We start from the raw sequence: 23,484 nt of genomic DNA on the forward strand, positions 1-23,484 counted from the left end.
TCCAGGCCCTCACCAAAGGACTTCTGCAAAAGAACTAGCCCTCTAGCCCAGCCCCAAAGCAATCACTATTTCCCATTATCATAAAGTTAAGTAAACACAGCTGAAGGTCAAACTGCCCCTAATTCAGCACTAGAGTCTTTCTCATGGACACTTAGTCTATACCAGCATGTGTGTACGTCCTGGGCTCCTCAATGGAGAGCTCAAGATTTAATGACTCTCCAGAATAGAGCATTGGCTATTTTCTAAACATTTTTACGCTGTTCCTATTCAAAGATGACTTCTGCCTCCAAGTCCAACCTGAATCTTATTTCAGTCACCCCTGTCAAGTATTTTTATGGTTACACTGAAGCTATATAATGCTATCCTGTCATGTCTACATGTTTCAGCCAATAATTACATTTCAGATGTATGTTATTAACTTCTCCAGGTTTTAGTTTTGTGTCTTCAATGAGATTACACTTCTGTGAGGAAAGGCAATAAGTTTCAGAACTATGGTTTCTGTCATAAATGTTAGCATACAACAAAGCATATATCTATAATTCCAACAACTTGGGAATTTAAGGCAGGTAACATGAGATGCATAGCAAGGTCTTGTCTCAAAATTGGTTTAATTTATCATGATGCCTAATCCATAATGATAATTCATGCTCAGCGCATGTAATTTAGTCACCCTTGGAAAAATCTTAAATGTAGTTTTAAATCTTCTCAGCAATGTAATAGAGTGGAGGAGTCAGAACATTTAATGGTTTAAACACTAATATTCACTTGCTGAAAACCTTCCAAAGGAAAAAATCAACTAAAGCTATTCCAAGAGGAAAGAAAAACATGCTCTGGTATTTATGAAGCTGAGACGATAAAAACTTGTGTTAGCTGATTGGGTTCTTTGGCATTCTAAAAAATAATTCACTGATTACTTCAGGCTTTCTGAAATAATTATTTCTGTTCTGTAGAAAGGTATTTTCAAGCAATAAAGTAAAGACATGTTTTTACTCTCCTTCCTTCCTTCTATCCTTCCTTTCCTTCCTTCCTGATCTTCCTTCCTTCCTTCCTTCCTTCCTTCCTTCCTTCCTTCCTTCCTTCCTTCCTTCCTTTTCCTTTCCTTTCTAATTAATTACTCAGGTAAAACCACTTGTGTAGTCATGACACACAACTCAGAATATGTTTTCTGGGAACAAGATTCCTATAGCTAATGGAAGACACATCTGACCTTCCTTATCACAGAGGATTAACAGTGAAGGTTAATGGTGCAGCATCTCATAGACTCAGATTTTCAGATCAGACTCATTCAGACTGAAGATGTACAAATGAAGTGGAACTCAGCCTACATTAGCCTCCAGAACTTTGTTTTTTAAACGAATTCTAATTTTAGTTAATTTTCCTAATGGTTGTTAAGTAAAAGCATGGATGAAAATAATTGTCACTGCGATAAATAATTGTTACTGTGCCATAGTAACTGTCACAACAATAATAAATGATTTTTACAACTGTCAGTTTTATGCATAAGTGATTGTAACTGTCTCTACATGGTACAAGTAATGCAGAGCAATATGTGAAATAGTGAGGAACATAAATATCAGAGATCAAATGGCCTGCCAGGGAGATTTCAGCACAGAAACTGAGGCTTACGAATTAAACTCATGCCTTTCCAACCTTTATCTTAATGCTTGAAGGGTAAATTGTGATTTCTCCAGATGTTCCAAGGTCTGAGTAGAATGTGAGCACTAAGAAATCAGCCAGTCCCCAAAACTTCAAGACTCCCCAAAAGAATATCTACAGAGGAGGTTGCGATTTCATCACAGCATTTATTTCTCTTATATAATAAACTCTCAAGTCTTCAGTATAAACTACACCCTGGTCAAATCTGTGCTCCTTTTTGCTGTTGGGAATACACATTTACTCCTCATGCATGCCTCCCTCTGACCCTTGAGAGCCCAGGAATTAAATTCACCTTTTAAATACTTTTCGTGTTTAAGTTCCCAAAGACTAATTTTTCCTATGCAGCTTTCATAAAACACTCTAATTTGGTAAAAATGTGTAGACATTTTAATGATGGCTTGCCACTGATTAAAGTATTTCCTATACTTTGTCACACGCATTTGTCAAAACATTACTAAGAGATGTATGACTGTAGGCTAAAAGAAGTTGATGGTAGTGTACTCAGAGACAGCTCTAGTCTTTCTCTATTTCTTTAATGCCTACTGTAAATTTCCCAAACAAACAACAAGCTCTTACAGACAAGAACAATATGTTATAGCAACGAAAAGGGGCAACCCCAGGAGCCTAACAAATCTTCATCCAACAAGGTCAGTAATCAGATAAGCCAATATGAAGTTATTAAAAGGATAAAGGCTTTACAAGGTCAGTTCTCAGTTCTGCTGTCGACTGGCCACTTGCTGATTACACAATCCAAGCTGTATTCCTGAGATTTTACTTGCTCTTCCGTGAAGCAAAGTTAAAAACACATATCTCCCTAAGATCCACTAACAGGGAACTAAAATAATAACTGTAAACAGTGCTGTCTTGAAGCTATAGCATAATAAACATTTTAATTCATATCACTCATAAATACTTGTATATTAGTGAATGAATCACTTTTTATAAACTATTAAGGATTCCTGTGTGAGAAAAGAGAGAGTTAAATTACAAAAGGATTATGGATTAACAGGTGCTAATCCATGGTGGGTTTTTTTTTGTTTGTTTGTTTTCTTTTCTTTTCTTTTAAGAGCATGATGTAAATGAAATTAGATGGCCTTAAACATGGTCAGAGACATCCCTTCATTTTACATGAATGAGGCAGGGATTTTATAGAAACACGATGTACTTTCACAGCACTCAAAAGCTCAAAGCTATAAATGAAACAACAACCTAGAAATAAGGCAATTTGTCGTTCAGCCACAAGTATAAACATAGCTTAAAAACACCAGGTCTCGTATTGTCAGCAGTCCTCAAAAATGGGACCACTGAATAACTGGTTCCAGCATTTACTTTCCATTTCACTATTTTAAATAATTAGGTATCAGGTGTATTTTAGTGGAATACCCTTTCGACACAGAAAATGATCTAGATTAATTTTTTTTTATTTTCAAACTATCTTAGATTACAGAAAATGTATTATAATTAGCAACTGAAATTGCCTATGGCTTTTTTTATTATTTTTATTTTTTATATTAATTACAGTTTATTTACTTTGTATCCCAGCTGTAGCCACCTCTCTCATTCTCTCCCAACCCCACCCTTTCTCCCTTGTCTCCTCCCTGCCCCTCTGTAAGTCCACTGATAGGGGAGGTCCTCCTCCCCTTCCGTCTGATCCTAGCTTATCAGGTCTCACCAGGACTGGCTACAATGTCCTCCTCTGTGGCCTAGCTAGGTTTTTCCTCCCATGGGGGTTAGGGAAGTCAAAGAACCAGCCACTGAGTTCATGTCAGAGACAGTCCCTGTTCCCCTTACTAGGGACCCACTTGGATACTGAGCTGCCATGAGCTACATCCAAGCAGGGGTTCTAGGTTATATCCATGCATGGTCCTTGGTTGGAAAAACAGTCTCAGAAAAGACCCCTGTGCCCAGATATATTTGGTCCTTGTGGAGCTCCTGTCCTCTCCCGGTCATACTAACTGCCCCTTCTTTCATATGTTTCCCTGTACTCTGCCCAAGGTTTGGTTATGAGTCTCGGGAACTACTTTGATACACTGCTACGTAGAGCTTTTTATGCAAAGAAAATGATTAGAAATCCTCATTTCAGGGGATGTTCTGATAAATGGGACCTACCAGCAAACATCAGCTCCGACACATCAGGCTTGACGTGGAGACAAGTGAAGAGAGGCAAAGGGCACCGCGCTGCACTGACTTTTTCCTTCAAACTGCTTAAGGTCGTGTCCATCCTCTGTCCATGCACACACAAAAAGAATGAAATGACTTTAAGTACATAGACACGGACACAGATAAAAGCTATTGGAAATGATGCGCTTAAGTAAATACTTGAATTTTTATAATAAAATTAATTTATTATTTCTGAAAATCTGTAGTCTCGAATAGACAACTAAAATTAAGCTCTGTGGGGAGGGAAAAGAAAAGGTCTGTATTCTAAAATAACCAAATCTCTGGGACTGTGTCACTATTTGAAGTGGGGGAAGATTTAGCAGCTACCGTGCTGGGAACTAATTCTCCAGTACAGTCACTGGCACAGGCTGTCCTGCCTCCCCTGCTTTATCTCAGACGACACATCACCCTGTGGTGATACAGAAAGCACATGTGTTTCCTGTGATCCATTTCCTTTTCTGACTCTTACCAGGCAAAGATTGTTCTTCTACCACTTTTATTTATTATTTTAAAATATGCATATGTGTGTGTGTCTAGGAGTGGACATGTGCGTGTGAGCACAGGTATGCATAAAGGCCAAAGGTATTGGATCCTCCTGGAACTGGAATTACAGGCAATTGTGAGCTCCCAGACATAGGTTCTGGGAATTCAACTCAGGTCCTCCACAAGAGCAGTCCATGTTCTGATCTGCTGAGGAGAAAAAGAAAAAAAAATTCCTCTTTTTCTATTATTAATATTACTTGTATTCACCATCTCACTTAAAAAGATTACTATTTATGGGGAGAATGAGCAGTGAAAAATTGACTTTTCAAAGAGACAAGATAAGAGTTCTTCTCCATGTCAAACTGACAATAGTTTGAATCAGTTGATGAGCACTGGTTTGAAGTGAAGAATCGTATTATCTAGCAGGGAAGATATGTTCAGCACATACATGATTGTGGAAATAAGTTGAGCAGAGCAGACTGAACACGATGTCTTGTACCTTCTTCAGTGTCAGACACCATAATTAATCTACATTGCCTACTGCAGTTAAGAGCATTATAGTTTCACCATGACTTACATTTTGAATTAGTGTTTCTCCTATTAACATCCCAAAGATGTCGGTAAAGGTGACAGGCTGGCCAGAACTTTTCTTCTTCCATAAAGACTCGACATATCTTTTAACTTTTTGTGGTGTGAGGAGTAAGAGTGGGTTGTGGCTAACATTTTTCATTAGCTCTTCATTAATCTCCTCTGGACCTTTCTCTGGAAAATCAGGGTGTGAGTACAAGGTTGACATGTACCTGCAAATAAATCAAAACATCATATAGTAAAGATAACGGGCATTCCATAGAAGGTCCCCAAACAAAGAAGGTACTCTCCACCACATGATGAAGAATGGCAGATATATTTGGCTAACTTCTTCATCCGGTTAAAGGCATTAATTTATCTAAGAAAAAAATATGTAGTCAGAATTGACATGGTCTATGATGGAAGCGATGTAGGGGAGAGTGAGTCTGGAAGAGGAATGGAGAGTCCTCACAGTTGTCAGAAAAGGATGGCCACACCTGCAATTTGCCCGGAATGATTGTCCTTATCACACTTACTGAACATGGATGACAACACTCTTGAGTCATGTTTAAACTGACCTGTCTGGAACTTGATAAACTCAACAGTCTACATAGAGAAACTGAGCTGTCTGCTACTGTGGGTACACGGCATTTGTGACAAATGTTTTTCTTTCTTTCTCCTTTCTTGCCTTACTTTTTTATTTCTTTAAAAATTTGTGCATTGGTCAAGTAGTTAAAATGCAAAATTGTGGCCATGGTAGAACTCCGAATTCTTAAGGAGATGAGCCAAAGGCAAACACCCTAGAGATGAAGAAGGCATTCCTGCCAGATGAAGATTGTTGGCTATCAGATGTTTTGGCTACTTCAAATGACAGGAAAAAAATCACCATGAGACTTTAATTTATTAACCAGATAAGAGTCACTTTGCTGCTGGCTTCCCTGCTACAAACCCAAATCTCTGTCAAATACTGTAGGTCTCATAAGGAGATACTCTTTACTTACCTGTTTCCATTGTTAAATTCTGACCTGCTTCTGGAAAAATAAACTTTTACTATTACCACTGTCAGTCTCAGTGGATAACCCAACATGTAACAGCTCACCGCACGGACAGAACAAAATGCACAGAAACATAAATACTCCACCATCCGAGAAACTCAAACAAATCCATGAAATAGTACATGTGTTCATCTCCGTGTCGACCATCATGGCTTAGCTTCTCTTCAGGAAGGGAAATCTAACTCTTACTGAAACCTGCTTCATTTTAGGCACTATTCTGGTTATATTCCTAGCTCTAACCTTAAAGAGTCACATGGCTTGCAAATATTCTGTTTTAAAATTAAGGAAAGAAAGAATTGATAAAGTCAAATAAGAGGCCCATATAATCAATTATTTTAAAAAAATAGAATTTAAAACATGTTCTTTCTCTGGTAACTTTTATTATTTTTCATGGATTTTTTTTTAAATTTGTTTTGTTTTGTGTTTCAGGGTCTCTCTATTATGTAGCTCTGACTTTCTTGGAACTCTCTAGGTAGACTAGACTGGACTTCAACTCAGAGATTCACCAGCCTCAGTTTCATAAATGCTAGGATTAAAGACATCCATCACCATGCCCAATTTGTTTTGTTTTATGAGACATGATTTCACATGTACCCTGGACTAGTCTTGAAGTTCTAAAATGACTGCCAAAGCCTCTGAAGTATAGACATTATTTTTTAAAAGACTTTACAAAATTTTAGTCCTTACTGAATAAATTATTCTCACTAAATAATGATTTAGAATGTCTGTTTGGATATAGAGTTTTCTATAGACAAGTTGAAAAACAATAGATTGAAAAAATAAGTTAAGGAATGGAGAATGAAAGCTCACAAAAAATACATATGCTTAAGAAAAAGATAAAAACTATTTAAATGTATTGATCATACCAACTGATTTTGTAACTGTCATCCCAAACCTGGTAAAGATAATTTGTCAAAAGCATACCCCAAATTCTGGTTAGTACAATCACCAGATAGTAATAAAAGTACAGCATCGGGAAATGCAAATCAAAATAACCCTGAGATTTCACCTTACACACATCAGAATGGCTAAGATCAGTGAGTATATAACATGTGTGTCTTTCTGCTTCTGGGAATACCTCACTCAGGATGATCTTTTCTAGTTCCTACCATTTGCCTGCACATTTCATGATTTCCTTGTTTTTAATTGCTGAGTAGAATTACATTGTATAAATGTACCACAATCTCTGTATCCATTCCTCAGCTGAGGGACATCTGGGTTGTATAAAGCTGCTAGAAACATGGTTGAGCAAATGTCCTTGTTGTGTACTGGAGCATGTTTTGGATATACGCCTAGGAGTGGTATAGCTAGATCTTAAGGAAGCACTATTCCTAATTGTCTGTGAAAACGCCAGACTGAATAGGTGGATATTAGACATGGAATATAGGATAAATGTACTAAAATCTGCCCACCTAAAGAAGCTAAGCAAGGAAGAGGACCCTAGGTAAAATGATCAATCCTCATACAGAAAGGCAAAGGGGATGGACATTGGAAGAGGGAGAAAACAGGAGCCTACCACAGAGGGCCATTGAAAGACTTTACTTAGTCAAGTATTGAAAGAGATACTGAGACTCATAGCCAAACTTTGGAAAGTGTGCAGGGAATCTTATGAAAGAAGGGGGAGATAGGAAGACTTAAAGGGGACAGAAGCTCCACAAGGAGAGCAACAGATCAAAACATTCTGGGCACACAAGTCTTTACTGAGACTGATACTCCAACCAAGGACTATGCATGGATATAACCTAGAACCCCTAGAACCCCAGCCTATGGCAGCTCAGTGTCCAAGTGGGTTCCCTAGTAGTGGGAACAAGGACTGACTCTGACATGAACTCAGTGGCTCTCTCTTGGATCACCTCCCCCTAATGGGGGAGCAGCCTTACCAGGCCACAAAGGAAAACAATGCAGCCAGTCCTGATATGACTTGATAGGCTAGGGTTAGATGGAAGGGGAGGATGATCTCCCCAATCACTGGACTTGGGAAAAGGCATGGGAGGATATAAGGGAGGAAGGGTGAGACTGGGAAGGGATAAGGGAGGGGGCTACAGCAGGGATACAAAGTGAATAAACTATAAAGATATAAATAATTTTTTAAGTGAAAAAAAAAGAAGAATGGCTAAGATCAAAATCTCAAGTGACAACAAATGCTGGTGAGGATGTGAAAAAAGGTGAAGCCTCCTCCACTGCTGGGGGGAATGTAAATTTATACAACCACTTTGGAAATAAATCTGGTGCTTTCTCAGAAAATTGGCAACAGTGCTACCTCAAGATTCAGGTATACCACACCTAGGCTTATATCCAAAATATGCTCAATTATACAACAAGGATATTTGCTCAACCATGTTCTTAGCCACTCTATTCATCCCAGAAGCTGGAAACAACCTAGATGTCCCTCAACAGATGAATGGATACAGAAATTGTGGTACATTTACACAGCGGAATACTACTCAGCAATTAAAAACAAGGAAATCATAAAATGTGCAGACAAATGGTGGGATCTAGAGAAGACCATCTTGAGTGAGATATCCCAGAAGCAGAAAGACTCACATGCTATATACTCACTCATAAGTGGATATTAGCCATATAATATAGGATAAACATACTAAAATCTATACTCCTAAAGAAGCTAAACAACAAAGAAGACCCTAGGGAAGATGCTCAATCCTCATTCAGAAGGACAAATGTGATAGACATTGGAAGGAGAAGACCGGGAACAGGACAGGAGCCTACCACAGATGGCCTCTGAAAGACTGCAGTTATCGTGGTATTGAAGCAGCTGCTGAGACTCATAGCCAAACTTTGGGCAGAGTGCAGGTAATCTTATAAAAGAAGAGGGAACTAGAAAGACCTGCAGAGGACAGGAGCTCCAAAAGGAGAGCAACAGAGCCCAAACAAACAAACAAACACATATACAAACAAACAAAAACCCTGAGTCCTGGGGGCCCTGCAGAGACTGATACCCCAACCAAAGACAATGCATGGAGAAGACCTAAAACCCTGGCTCAGATATAGCCCATAGACTCAGTCTTCAAGTGGGTTTCCTAATAAGGGGAGTAGGGGCTTTCTCTGGCATGAACTCAGTGATAGGCTCTCTGATCACCTCCCCCCTGGGGGGGGGGTGGAATTCTGCCTTTCCAGGCCACAGAGGAAGACAATGCAACCAGTCCTGATGAGACCTGATAGACTAGGGTCAAATGCAAGGGGAGGAAGACCTCACCTATCAGTGGACTAGGGGAGAGGTATAGTGGGAGACAAGAGAGGGAGGGTGGGATTGGGAGGAGATAAAGGAGGGGGCAACAGCCTGGATACAAATTGAATAATTTGTAATAAATGATAATAATAAATTTTAAAAAGTACAGCATAGAGTACTTGAAAAATCCAGTCTCTGTCTACTTGGATAATTATCCAAAATTCTACATCATGATTCACACACAGCAAAAGGATGAAAATTTCTGGACCCTGTTAAGATTTAATATCCAAAAGATGCTCGAGTATACAACAAGGACATTTGCTCAACCATGTTTGTAGCAGTTTTATTTGTAACAGCCAGAAGCTGGAAACAACCCAGATGCCCCCCAACTGAGGAATGGATACAGAAATTGTGGCATATCTACACAATGGAATATTACTGGGCAATTAAAAAAAAAAAAACAAGGAAATCATGAACTTTGCAGTTCCAGTTGGGAACTGGAAAAGATCATCTGAGTGAGGTATCCCAGAAGCAGAAAGACACACAGGGTATATACTCACTCATAAGTGGATATTAGATATATAATATAGGATAAACATACTAAAATCTGTACACCTAAGGAAACGAATCAGGAAGGAGGACTCTGGCTAAGATGCTCAATCCCCATTCAGAAAGGCAAAGAGGTTGGACATCAGAAGAGGGAGAAAACAGGGAACAGGACAGGAGCCTACAACAGATGGCCTCTGAAAGGCTCTACCCTGAAGGGTATCAAGGCAAATGCTGAGACTTATATTATGAAAGTAGGGGGATATAGGAAGGCCTGGAGAGGACAGGAGCTCCACATGGAGAGCAATAGAACCAAAATATCAGGCACAGGGGTCTTTTCTGAGACTGATACTCCAAACAAGGTACAAGGACCATGCATGGAGATAACCTGGAACCCCTGCTCAGATGTAGCCCATGGCAGCCCAGTATCCAAGTGGGTCCCATATTAAGGGGAACAGGGTCTGTCTGACATTACATGATTGGCCTGTTCTTTGATAGCTTCCCCCTGAGGGGGGAGCAGCCTTACCAGGCTACAGAGGAAGACAATGTAGCCACTCCTGATGAGACCTGTCTAGGATCAGAAGGAAAGAGAGGAAGACCTCTCCTGTGAGTGGACTTGGGGAAGAGCATGGGTGGATAAAGGAGAGAGAGGGTGGGATTGGGAGGGAGCTATGGGGGGATACAAAGTGAATAAACTGTAATTAATAAAAATAAAATTAATAAATAATACAAAACAAGATTTAATAAATGCATATGTAGATATAGTGGCTTATATTAAAGGACATCACAATACTTGAAAATAAAAACATCTTTTTGAGACTCTAAGGCGCTCAGCTCTGAAAATATCCAGAATATAGCTCATTCTTTATAAGATATTTAAAAAAATTCTTTGTTTCATTACAAAGAATAATTGAGGATTTAGCTCAGCAGTAGGACACTTGGTCCTACCATATCACATATGAGATTCTGAGTTTAATCCCCAATACCAAACCAAGCCAAACCAAAAATAAACACAAATTACTAAGATAATTCTACTTCCACATAGATGTCCATAACTTATTATTTAACCTCACATAGATTGTATGTTTTTGAATTCTAGAAAGCTTTGCCCTAAAGTCTATACATTATACATGCTTGCCAGGAGCCAAGGCCAGCTAGTGGAAAGTTACAGACAGCTGCAACAACTGTCTATAGGTGAGAGATTTATGTTTCTGGAACTTATGAGACATCTGTGTGTCAGGCTAGACAAACTTAGCTCACATTCTTCTAGTATCTCTTTTAATAAACATCCTTGTGGTATTCTGCATCATCATCAACCACCCTGCTATCTTTTGTAAACTATTTTGCTGACACATTTTCCCTTCCTGCCTTCCCCCTATAAAGTTGTGTGAAAATTTTCAAATAAACAAGAGCTGGATCAGATTATTGATTTGCTCTCATTCTTTGTGTCTCTTGTCTCCTCCCATTCTTTTACCTCTCCTTAGGGACCCGCTGAACTCCCGCTGGACGGGACACATGCTCACAAAGGCTATTCATTATAGCGTCCATTTTCTTTCTTTAAACTATATTTCGCCTTTTTTTCCCTCCTATATTTAATGTATCCAATTTAGTCTTCAAAAACATGCATCTTTCAACCACCCTGCTATCTTTTGTAAACTATTTTGTGGACACGTTTTCCCTTCCTGCCTTCTCCCTATAAAGTTGTGTGAAAATTTTCAAATAAACAAGAGCTGGATCGGATTATAGATTTGCTCTCATTCTTTGTGTCTCTTGTCCGCTCCCGTTCTTTCACCTCTCCTTAGGAACCCGCTGAACTCCCGCCGGACGGGACACATGCTCACAAAGGCTATTCATTATAGCGTCCATTTTCTTTCTTTAAACTATATTTCGCCTTTCTTTCCCTCCTATATTTAATGTATCCAATTTAGTCTTCAAAAACATGCATCTTTCAACCACCCTGCTATCTTTTGTAAACTATTTTGTGGACACGTTTTCCCTTCCTGCCTTCTCCCTATAAAGTTGTGTGAAAATTTTCAAATAAACAAGAGCTGGATCAGATTATAGAGTTGCTCTCATTCTTTGTGTCTCTTGTCCCTTCCCATTCTTTTACCCCTTCTTAGGAACCCGCTGAACTCCTGTCCACTGGACAGGACACATGCTCACAAAGGCTATTCATTATAGTGTCCATTTTCTTACTTTATATTTCCCCTTTCTTTCCCTCCTATATTTAATGTATCCAATGTAGTCTATATTATAACAAAAACATTAAATCTTTTACCAAATGTGACAGGATAAATGTGAGCATGGCTTTACATCAGAGTTCATTTGAGTCACAGAATATTTTTTTGTTTTTTTTTTCAGGCCAAGTGGTCATTTGCTGTGGTCATTCTGTTACTTGAAATTGACATTTCTTATTGTAACAGACATATATAATTATCCAAAATCTATTTATGTTGTAGTACATCTTCTTCATATATATTTAGCTAAATTTTGAATGAACTGTATGAACTGTACGAAATAACAAATGTATGAACTGTATGAACTGTAACAAATAATACAGAGGTTTACCTCCTCCCTGTATTTCTCCCAGCGCTAATCTATCCCTTCTGCGAGTTAAAAAAAAAAAAAAAACCACAACAAAAAACTTAGTGATTATAGGTTGATTAAATTCTCAGACTGTGTCCATGTCAGGGAAAGGTTTTGCAAGGGAATTGATGCACACAGATGTGAGCCCACAGCTCATTGATCATAAGGAGAACAGCTACCTCTGTCCTCTGCTTTTGCCTTCCAGCAGATGAACTAAAGTCCTTCAATTTCATTCTATTCCTACTTCTCATTTTCTCAGGAAGCAGTTGGCTTGGGGATTTAAGCTCCAGTTTAACAGACAGAACACAAGCACCTAGAATAGTTTGTTGGCACCAAGTTAACGGTCTTTATTGTTCAGCCCTTATGAACACATATTCCTTAAATTCACCTGAGTGAATTTGCATGATAGCATTGTGTCTACTTGGATTTGAATTTTGGCTTTACTGGTAACTAAAATAGAATAACAGGAAACTAATTTTTTCTGTGCAGCTTTTTACGATTAAATGGCTTTCCTTGTCTCCTTTGTTTTACCAAGAGCAAAACATAACTAGCTTTCTCAATATAAGAGCATCTAAAGTTCACATATAATACTTCCAGTTATAATTCCACAGTTAAGTCTTAATTTTTGTCCCCAATTATACCAATCAAGTTTCTAAAGAGTGTTTTTGGAAGAACATCTATAAATCAATGAATGCAGTAGTCTCATATTAATTTATGTAAGAATCTGTACTTATTTACTTATAATTCTCAACTTATTTATATAAGCTACTTCGTGGCTTCTATATAAATGCATTTAAGTGTAAATTTTTCTTTTTGTTTTTTTTAATTTTTTGTTTGTTTTGGTTTTTCAAGACAGGGTTTCTCTGTGTAGCCTTGGCTGTCCTGGAACTCACTCAGTAGACCAGGCTGGCCTCAAGCTCACAGAGATCCACCTGCTTCCACCTCTCTAAAAGCTGGGATTAAAGGCATGCACCACCACCACCCAGTTTAAGTGTAAAATTTTCTATGTTATGCCATTCCAGAGGAAAAAAAATCTTAATGCAATCCTTATCTTAAAATCCTACAGCCCACAGTGCACATTTCAAAGTATTAATGCCCAGGCCCTGGTACTTGCTGAATTATAATTCTTGGGTGCATACATTTTAGAGTTTCTACACTCAAAAATGTGCCAGAGTAATTCTCCTTCTCAACCAAGATTCTGCATGACTTTAGAAGACCCTCCACATTGTTCTAGGAATTCTCCATGCTAAAGTACATTTTCATCCGCAAATTTCATGTTAGCCAATTTAACAAAAGAGCGCCTATTATTATTATCTATAGACATGGAGATATCTTGATTTCTCTTTAGAGGTATCCTCATACAAGCATGGCAATTAATACTATATAGCTCCTTAGTGTTACAAGACAACAGCTTCTCTGTGGAAGAGAGCTTTGTTAGAAGCCTAAACAAGAGAATACAGAAATATCATCATGACTCTCCTTGCTTACTCATGCCAAATCTCCCAAGTTTATGTTCAATGAGTCACAGGCATCATCCAAAAATAATTTCAGAAATAATTACTGTAAAGGTAGCTAGAGTTAAAAGAAAACCTTCGTCCAACATGAAATTGTATTTTGTGATCACAGAAAACTGCCTGGGAGGTCCAGGGCTGCTCCACATATGTATTTGTTCTATCTCATTTCTGCCAAATTATGGTAATGTCTCTGTAGAATATGAAACATTACAGAACATAAAGTGTAATTTGTTTTTCCAAGTCTTTCTGAATTCCTTCCTCTGAACTTTGTACTTTCTTACCTATCTTTCTCAAAGAAGAATCACTAACATGAATCACCCTCAGCCCTTCTTGTATCTCAGGAAATGCCTCCTTTTCACAGTTCATTGCTTCCTGTGTGTGCACTCTACCTTATGATCTATCTCTGTCTAAGTCTTTCCTATCTCTGATCTATGACCTTTTACTTTCTTGTCTTTAAGTTAGCTCTGTACCTCAGACATCTACCTAAATATCCAACTCTCTTATTTCAAAAATAAAACATGAAAGTCCTTAGTCTCCTCAAACAAGGACTGTTGATTTTCCCCCTTTCTGAGATGGTTTTCTTTTTTTCAGTTTTCACATTGCTATGCTTGAACTTATGTTTTCAGTTCATGTAATTTTATGATTAAAATAACTGATTAATTTAATTAAGTGATTCCTAATTAAAACCACACACATTTTCCAAACTCAGGCTAGGCTGTTTCTCAGAGCACTCACCATCCTGCTCTCGGAGACTCATCTTTCACCTGATTCTCCTCAAGCTTTCCTGCTGTTTCTTTTAGTTTTCTTCTTCCTCTTTTCTTTGTTTGTCACATTTTGGTGCTCTCAGGATTCCATGGATTAATATGTTGGTTACAACAACCCAAGTAGTCAAATGGTAAAGGTTTGTGGAATCACTAAAGCTTGTTATATAGATATTAACATGGCAAGTGGGAGGTCATGGAGAAGGCCTAGCATCAAGGAGAAAAGCTGTGTACATAGATAATGGTGACAGAAAAGACAGAGCAATCAAAGAGGATGAAGCAAAACCTAAATGAAGAACAGTATATCTGATATGTCACAGCCCTTATCTCCTAATTTCACCAAAAGAAATCCAGGAGACTATGTACCAACACATGTAAACATAAAGTGGCCTGCGAGTAAACATGTATTACAAAGATTTAAAGGCTCTGCCCTGAGAACTATCAAAGCAGAGGCTGAGACTTACGGCCAACCTTTGAGCAGAATGGAAAGACCGAGAGTCACTCGTGAAAGCGGAATAAAAAATGACAAAGCTAATATTTAAAGGAAAAGAGATAGAGCAGACATCACGTCTATATGAAAATGTGTACAAATGTAAAACTCGCTTACATTTCACAGGACTTGTTCTCAGGTTCCTGACAAGATCATGTAAGAAGACATTGCCCAAATCTGACAAAGGCAATGGCTAAAGGTCTGATCTACATCACAAATACACAATTCTATCTCAAGTCAGTGCTCAAGGCCTAGACATCATTTATTGGATATGTTTAAGAAAAGGGTCTTCTTGCTGTAGTCAGTAAAAAGCATCAAGGATCTAATAAATATCGAGTGAAGAAAACAAAACCATGCAGAGGCAAATAACAAAATGATTAAGTGAGCGACTGAACAAAAGGGTCCAAGTGTTTTCACCACATTACTCATGAAACAGGCAGGTGCCTGCTCTTTCCTTCAAGGGAAAGAATAATGATGGGCTACACCCTTCCTTCAGAAGACATAAATCATTTTGAGGGTACAATGAAGGTGGCAAATATGGCCCTGGGTTATTGGTTATTTAACCACAGAATCTGGTTCAAAATATTTAGGAAAAAAATTCAACAACTCTAGATTCTCTACATAGGAAACTATATAATACGTAAAAAAGTAGCTGGTAGCCTCAATTGCTTAGAACACGGAACTAACCATATCAACAGTATAACTCTTTAAGAGAAGATTATAATTTAGTACCAAAAATGTTAGATTATGGACCTTAAAGCTGGTCCATCTAGCGACAAACAAGTCACCTGGCCTGTGAGTCAAATTTTCTTTAGCTGAAAAAAATGAAGCTTATATCTACTTCATAGGATGAAATGACATGGAGGCTTTAAAATGCTAAATACATAAACTACAACAGTTTAACACATGAACTTCACCATGACAGAGTACTCAAGTTGGCCTTCTAGGTCAGAGGCAGATATATTATAATAAAGTGATGGTATCATTTGAGACATCTCAAGAAGACCATCTCTTTGGGATTGGGTGGGAATCAAGAGAGGGTTTCTCTGTGTAGTCCTGGCTGTCCTGGGAACTCACTGTGTATACCAGGCTGACTTTAAACTCAGAGGTTTACCTGCCTCTGCCTCCTGAGCTCTGGAATTAAGGGTGTGGGCTACCACAGATAAGATACTTATTTGATTTGCAATATGCTGCAAATGTGGTAGGGGCACACACACACACAAAAACAAACAAACAAACAAACAAACAAACATGTAGAATCTCTCTAAAAATATTATCTAAATATTATTCACAAAATGGTAAATCCATGGGACAAAAATGTTAACCTGTGAGTGTTATAGCTAGCCACCTGGTTCAGAGGAGTTTAAATAGACTTAAAGGACTAGTTTAATACTTAGTTGGATAGGAACCAATGAGGCCTACTACATCTGTGCTATCCAGAGCCATTTTCCCTCTTCTGTAGTCTATAGCATCTTGCATTGTTTTCCTATTTGCCCTAAAGACAAAGATGAATACCTAGTGAATCATATAGACTTAGACATGTTTCTGGAAAACTCCAAATCAGCAAATTATAGGAAGATTAAATTAATTATGGGTGGAGTATGTTATTTGACTACTGTCATATTTATCTAAAATTATCTTCAACTAGGCTATCCTTTTCTTTTATGCCCTAACTACAACATTGGTCAAAACTGGCTTTAAACAGTAAACTAATGGCCATAGTCTTAACTAGAAATAAATCTATATTACAAGATGTTCTTAAGCTTACTGTAGCATCAGACGGAAACATTTAATAACTTGAAGATTCAATTTTGTAAATTGCTCTTTCCTAATTTTTGACTTAGATAAAGTGTAAACCTTTAGAAAAATAAAATTAATTAAAAATGCATACTAACCATGTGGATCCAGAAAGGCCAGCAATGTAGGTAGCACAATCCAAAATCCCTGACTCATACAGTGCCTTCATCACACCAGAGAATCCCACCATGGCCCGGAAACCCCCTCCTGAACCCAAAATGGCCACCACAGGCACCTGTAATGAAGCAACACAGAGATTGTACAAACAACAAAAAACATAAACTAATTTCATTTCAGTTTCAACTCTAAGGTTAAACATATTTCACTTTAACATATATTACTAACACGCTGGCAGTAGCTAATTTTCTTTTGTATGTTTATTCATTTTATTTTGTATACTTAATTTCTTAAAAGAAGTTTTTCATTTAAAAAAAATCAAGAATCAAGGTCAATTGAAAAACATATTATTTTAACAATAGCTATAATACAACCATCACAGCCAAGCTCTATGCTTGTGCAGCCTACTATAGCCTATATATTGCTTTCAGGAGCATTGTTTCATTTGGTCTCTCTTTAGACCCTGTGAGGTCTAAAAAGAATAATGTTCTTTCAGTCTCTGGGCTAGTGATCTATAGCTGAGTAAACAGCTTGATAACACATGGTGTCAGACCTGGCACTAGAAAGAAGAGTGAGGCATGTGGTCAGAAGCCATTTTTTTTTTCCATTTGGAAGGGATGAAGCACCCACAATACAGACTCCATAAAAAGACAGCTTAATAATCAGTACAAACAAGAACTGGGCTAAGATTTAACTAGCACCAAAAGCCATTCTTCTTCCTCTTTAGCATTGTTATAGAAAATGGTGAAATTTATTGAGGGAGATGCAGGATTAGAATAGACATTCTATTCCAGGATGTGTAGGCAAACTCTATTTCATACGCATGTTTAAAATCAAATAATCTTGCATAATTTTGTGAAATCATGAAGAGTAAATTTGGATGCTAAAATATAGTCTTCTGAACAGTCATTCTGAAATAACATTCAGAGAAATAATGTGTGCATCTCTTAGCCCCGACTGCTATTTGAACAAAATCAGGTAAGACATGCTGTTAAGAAGTTTTTAGTTTATATTTGGACTTAATATCTTAATGTTTGTGTATGAATATGTCAATAAATCCTTAAATACTTTCTCATAGGATGACAGGAAATGAACTTGCATTTACCAAAAGCTCATGTCTTGATTTAATCTCTCTTGGTGTATGGTTCATAAATACTATTAACTTTCTTCCTTAGAGAAGAAAGCTCTGAGGTGCTTAAGGGCTTTTACATTCCCATAAATTTCAAAGACTAACCATCACAAAAGACGTTTTCCCCATAGTCCTGTGTTAGAAACAATACAATATGTGTCTACAGGGAAAGATGTTCATTGTAAAAACATTGGTTCACATAGTTGTAGAGACTACAAAGTCTAAACCTGCAATATGGACCAACAAAGTCCAAGCCCCACAAAGCTGATAGCACCAAATCCGAAGGAGGTACTGCATAATTCCTTCTTGAATAACTAGATAGCCTAGCCTTTTTAGTTAATTCTGTCCTCCAGCTTCTTAGATGAGGGCCACCTATGTGACAGAGAGTAATCTTTTCCTAAGGTAAGCAGCCAGACTTATACAACAAATCTACATCATCCCCACAGCACCCCCCCCTTATTACTTTTCATACATGCATTCAGTTCGGTATCCTCAATTCTAAAGGGCCCGTGGGCTCCTCAAAATATGCTTCACCCTGTTTACTGTAGTCTGGGCTTCTTGAGCACCTGCTTTCCAGCTCTTGTTACATTCCAAGGCCTTTGAAGTCCCCCGAACACCTTTGAAAAGAAATATTTCATCTAATCCTTGAGTTCCAGAACCTTTGCTGAGGAAGCTTTCACCCGCTCAGTTCACCTTTCAGGCATCTTACTCTGTCTGCCCTATGTTACAATCTCTAAGAACTGACAGAGTAAGAATCAATAGTACAAAGTGTAACTTTAGAATAAAGGTGAAAGTGAGAGGGAGAATATTCTAGATGAAACATACAAACAGGATAATAATCAAACAGCTCAAGGCTCTTTCCATGACTTGCTTCAGAAGCTGTTTTGTTCTGCCTTTCTTCCTTCTGCTCTGTTCTGTTACTAAGACAGATACAGAGAATGTTAAGGACCACTCCATACTTCTGTTTGTCTAAGGTGGTTTGTTTAACATGAAGGATAGTCCTTAAAGCTTGAGTGAATTTGGATATACACTGTATTGCATGTGCTTTAGCTGTAAAATGGAGATGATGTCTCTCATAGAGTGAAAGCAATGGATACTAGTTGCAATGGTGTATCTAGAAAAATGTGCAGATCACATAATAGTTATGCAAGAAAATGGTTCATCATAAACACTGCTGAAGGTTATTGTTGACTGAATAGGACCCTGTGAAAATAACTGTTAATAACCTAAGGAACAGCATCTTTTTTTCTGATCATCAGTATTTTTTTCTTTATAATTATTATTTATTATAATTTATTTACTTTCCATCCCGGCTGTACCCCTTCCCTATCTCCTTCCCATCCCACCCTCCCTCTTCTCCTCTCCCTATATGTCCCTCCCTAGTCCACTGATAGGAGAGGTCCTCCTCCAGTTCCATCTGACCCTAGCCTATCAGGTCTCCTTAGGACTGTCTGGGTCCTCTCTCTCTGTAGGCTACCTCACCAGAGGGAGGTGATCAAAGAGCAGACAACTGAGTTCCTTCCAGTGACTGTTCCTGGTCACCTTACCAGGAAACCCACATGGAGACTGAGCTGCCCATGGGCTACATCTGATCAGGGGATCTAGGTCCTTTCCATGAATGGTCCTTGGATAATTCATCAGTTTCTGCAGGGACCCCTGGATCCACATTTTTTGGCTCTGTAAAGAAGCTGAACAACAAGGAGAACCCTAGGAAAGATGCTTACTCCATCAGAAGGGCAAACAGGTTAGACTTCAGAAGTAGGAGAAGACAGGGAACAGGACAGGAGCCTTCCACAGAGGGCCTCTGAAAGACTCTAGCCATCAGGGTATCAAAGCAGATGCTGAGACTCATAGCCAAATTTGGGAAGAATGCAGGGAATCTTATGGAAGAATGGGTAGCTAGAAAGACCTGGAAGGGATAGGAGCTCTACAAGGAGAACAACAGAGCATTTTTGTTGTAACTCTCTTAAGAGGGGTAGATCTTCTCTCATTTCTCCACTCCTCTAACTCCACATTGTAGTTCCCAAACAACTTTGGGAACATTTCTCTTCACACAAAACCCCATAATCTGAAATTATCAAATACCCAAAAATAATGTTTAAAATGAGAACCATCCCAATACACCAAACATTCAACAAAAATCTTAGATGTCTTACTCACAGAACCATCTCAGCTCTGCACCAAAGTTGTTCAATAACAAGCTTGCTTATCAGATTTAAATTCCACAGCAACAATCATGAAAGAGAATGTGATAGTTTAAAGAATCTCCTTTCGAGAGCAACAGAACCAAAAAAATCTGAGCACAGGGGTCTTTCCTGAGACTAATACTCCAACCAAGGACTATGCATGGAGATAACCTAAGACCCCTGCACAAATGTAGCCCATGGCAATTCAGTATCCAAGTGGGTTCCATTGTAATAGGAACAGGGACTGTCTCTGACAGGAACTGATTGGCCAGCTCTTTAATTACCTCCCCCTGAGGGGGAAGAAGCATTACCAGGCCACAGGAGAAGACAATGCAGCCACTCCTGATGAGACCTAATTGACTAGGATCAGAAGGAAGGAAAAGAAGACCTCCCCTATCAATGGACTTGGAGAGGGGCATGCGTGCAGAGGGTGGAGGAAGGGAGGGATTGGGATGGGAAGAGGGAGGGAACCACAGGAGGATACAAAGTGAATAAAGTGTAATTAATAAAGAAAAAAAAAGAGAATCTCCTTTCAGTAAACACACAAGGCATGCAAAATAGAAGCTACTTTCAAAGGGTGATAACATGAAAAAGCCCAAGTCTACTCAATCTGAACAAGAAGGACTGTCCCAAACGATCAAAATCAATAGTTTTTATTGTTGTTTTAAAGCTGAGTATTTAGGAACATAAGTTCTCAGATTATTAGAAATCTTAACTATTTGACCAGCCCACTCTCCACGCAGGAAACTGAGGATATTACAATTAACAGCTATTGTCACAGAATACAAAGTAATGAACAATAATCCCCAAGAGTGCTTATAATGAACCGTTTTATTGTATAACTACTGTGCTCTGCACATGGTGCTAGATACATCCTAGCGTTCTTTCCCTTGGTCCTATGAGAGACATCATCTCCATTTCACAGCAGAAGCACAAGCAACATAGTATGTGCTCAAATTCTCTCAAGATTTAAACTCATCAAGGTCCTATACCAAACACTGTTTCTTTTTGAAAAGCAACAACAGTATGGGACATTCTTGACTTTGAGGTTTCCTTGATACTGTTCTTGAGGTAGGAACAACCCAGTCTCCTATTCCTAGAGGACAACTATGAAGTACTGCAGATCTTTCCAGAGAGCAGGAGAACAGGAGAATAAGAGACCAATTAAGATAATAATAGAAATTTTATTCTATGGGATGGATGGCATTGATCAAGTGGTCTGTGGTATGGACTGTGTAAATTGAGGGAAGGGAGTAGATGAAAGTCAAACCAGAATTCTAGAAGCCATCTTAAAAAACATGAATTTGACATTTTTGAGTGCTATTTCAAAGAAAAAGCTTAACTTCCCTACCCTATCCATCTGTGCACACAACAACAATGAAGCAACTTACTATACTACTACTTTTACAAATATGAAGCCAATTTTGGTTTTCCCAGGAAGACATACTACTTTTTTCCACTAGGAAATGCCAGTCAAGGGTAGTAGCAGCAATCACTTTTCTGAAAACCAAGACTACACGCCCAGTGGACATCTACACTAATGTGATCCATGGATGTGTCTACTTAAAAGTCTAATCCTCTTATCTAAACCTCCATCTCTTTATTAAGAGCCAGATATTGGTGTTCCTCTGTTTCAAAGCCTGATATTCTTTTCTGTCTCCCTTTCCTTCCTCCTCCCTTTCTTCTCCCCCCTCTATTCCACCTCTCCATAAAGTAATGCTGCCAAAAAAAAAAAAAAAAAAAAAAAAGGTAATGCTGCCAACTACTGCCTAATTCTAGTCTCAGGCTCACACAAAATATTTAATGAGTATCCTGTTTTAGAAGCTATGCTAGGTGCCAGAAACACACAGGTGGACATCCAGACAATTGTATGTCCCTCATCAAACTTACATTATAATGGGAAAAGCAGACATCAAATGAATATTTGTACAAATACTTTTAGGTACAACCATGGTAGATTCTGAAAAAAAAAAATGTACTTTTAAGTGTGAGAAAAGGGATTTAATGGACTCAAATTCATATTTTGAAAAAAAAAATCCCCCTGAATTCTGGGTAGACAGAAAGTGGGAAAGAGGAGATACAGAGACTAACGATTTAGTATTAGGAATGCCGAGTTGGAGACACTGAGAGGCTCATTAGTGAAGCAATTAAAGACCCATGATGAAGCAGATGTTGCAGAGAGGAGGGGCAGTGTTTCAAATGCCAGAAGGACGTAGGCAGCTATGTGGTCAGAAAAGGCAGGGTAAGACAATGTTGGCATCTGTTACAGACCTGATGCAATAGAACAGTGAAGGGATGCCTGAACCATGAAAGAATGCAAAGTATGCTGTGAAGAACATCTGTATATTTTTGTATAAAATATCCATACTCAAGTAGAATCTATCAACATAGATGGAGAGGGGCCTAGGAAGGACCAAATAGTTGACACAGTGTGGTTCCTAAGAACTACAGCTCGCAGTCCATGTCTGATATAAATCTTCATTTGAGGTGTACAGATTTTAGTATGTTTATCCTATATTATATATCTAATATCCAATAATAAGTAAGTATATGCCATGTGTGTCTTTTTGCTTCTGGGATACCTCACTCAGGATGATCTTTTCTAGATCCCACCATTTGCCTGCAAATTTCATGATTTCCTTGTTTTTAATTGCTGACTAGTATTGCATTGTGTAAATGTACCACAATTTCTGTATCCATTCCTCAGTTGAGGGACATCTGGGTTGTTTCCAGGTTCTGGTTATTACTAATAGAGCAGCTACAAGCATGGTTGAGCAAATATCCTTGTTGTGTACTTGAGCATCTTTTGGATATATGCCTAGGAAGGATATAGCTGGATCCTAATAGCTGGATCTTAAGGAAGCACTATTCCTAATAGTCTGAGAAAGCACCAGATTGATTTCCAAAGTGGTTGTACCAGTTTACATTCCCACCAGCAATGGAGGAGGATTCCCCTTTCTCCACAACCTCTCCAGCATGCACTGTCACTAAGCTTTTTATCTTAGCCATTCTGATGGGTATAAGGGGAAATCTCAAAGCTGTTTTAAAACAGCTAAACAAAACCTTACCCTGGGTGAGAGGATAAATCCTTATGCAGAAACACAAACGGGATGAACATTGGAAGAAGGAGAAACAGAAACTAGACAGGAGCCTACCACAGAAGGCTTCTGAAGACTCTACCCAGCAGTGTATCAAAGCAGATGCTTAGACTCATAACCAAACTTTGGGCACAGTGCAGAGAATCTTATGA

General features: G+C 38.4%; 1 protein-coding gene across 2 annotated transcripts in view; it reads right to left on the reverse strand.

Annotated features, from left to right (window-relative positions):
* Window positions 1–23,484, reverse strand: part of Pla2g4a (phospholipase A2 group IVA) — a 145,123-nt gene that overhangs the window by 38,158 nt on the left and 83,481 nt on the right. For both annotated transcript variants that reach the window (XM_021645437.2, XM_060364423.1), the window contains 3 exons: window positions 16,901–17,037; window positions 4,877–5,099; window positions 3,766–3,880 (listed from right to left, as the gene is read on the reverse strand). In XM_021645437.2, coding sequence (XP_021501112.1) covers window positions 3,766–3,880; window positions 4,877–5,099; window positions 16,901–17,037 — 475 coding nt within the window. The remainder of the gene's footprint in view (window positions 1–3,765; window positions 3,881–4,876; window positions 5,100–16,900; window positions 17,038–23,484) is intronic.

The sequence above is a fragment of the Meriones unguiculatus genome, chromosome 11 (assembly GCF_030254825.1).
Source record: "Meriones unguiculatus strain TT.TT164.6M chromosome 11, Bangor_MerUng_6.1, whole genome shotgun sequence".
NCBI classification, from domain to species: Eukaryota; Metazoa; Chordata; class Mammalia; order Rodentia; family Muridae; genus Meriones; species Meriones unguiculatus.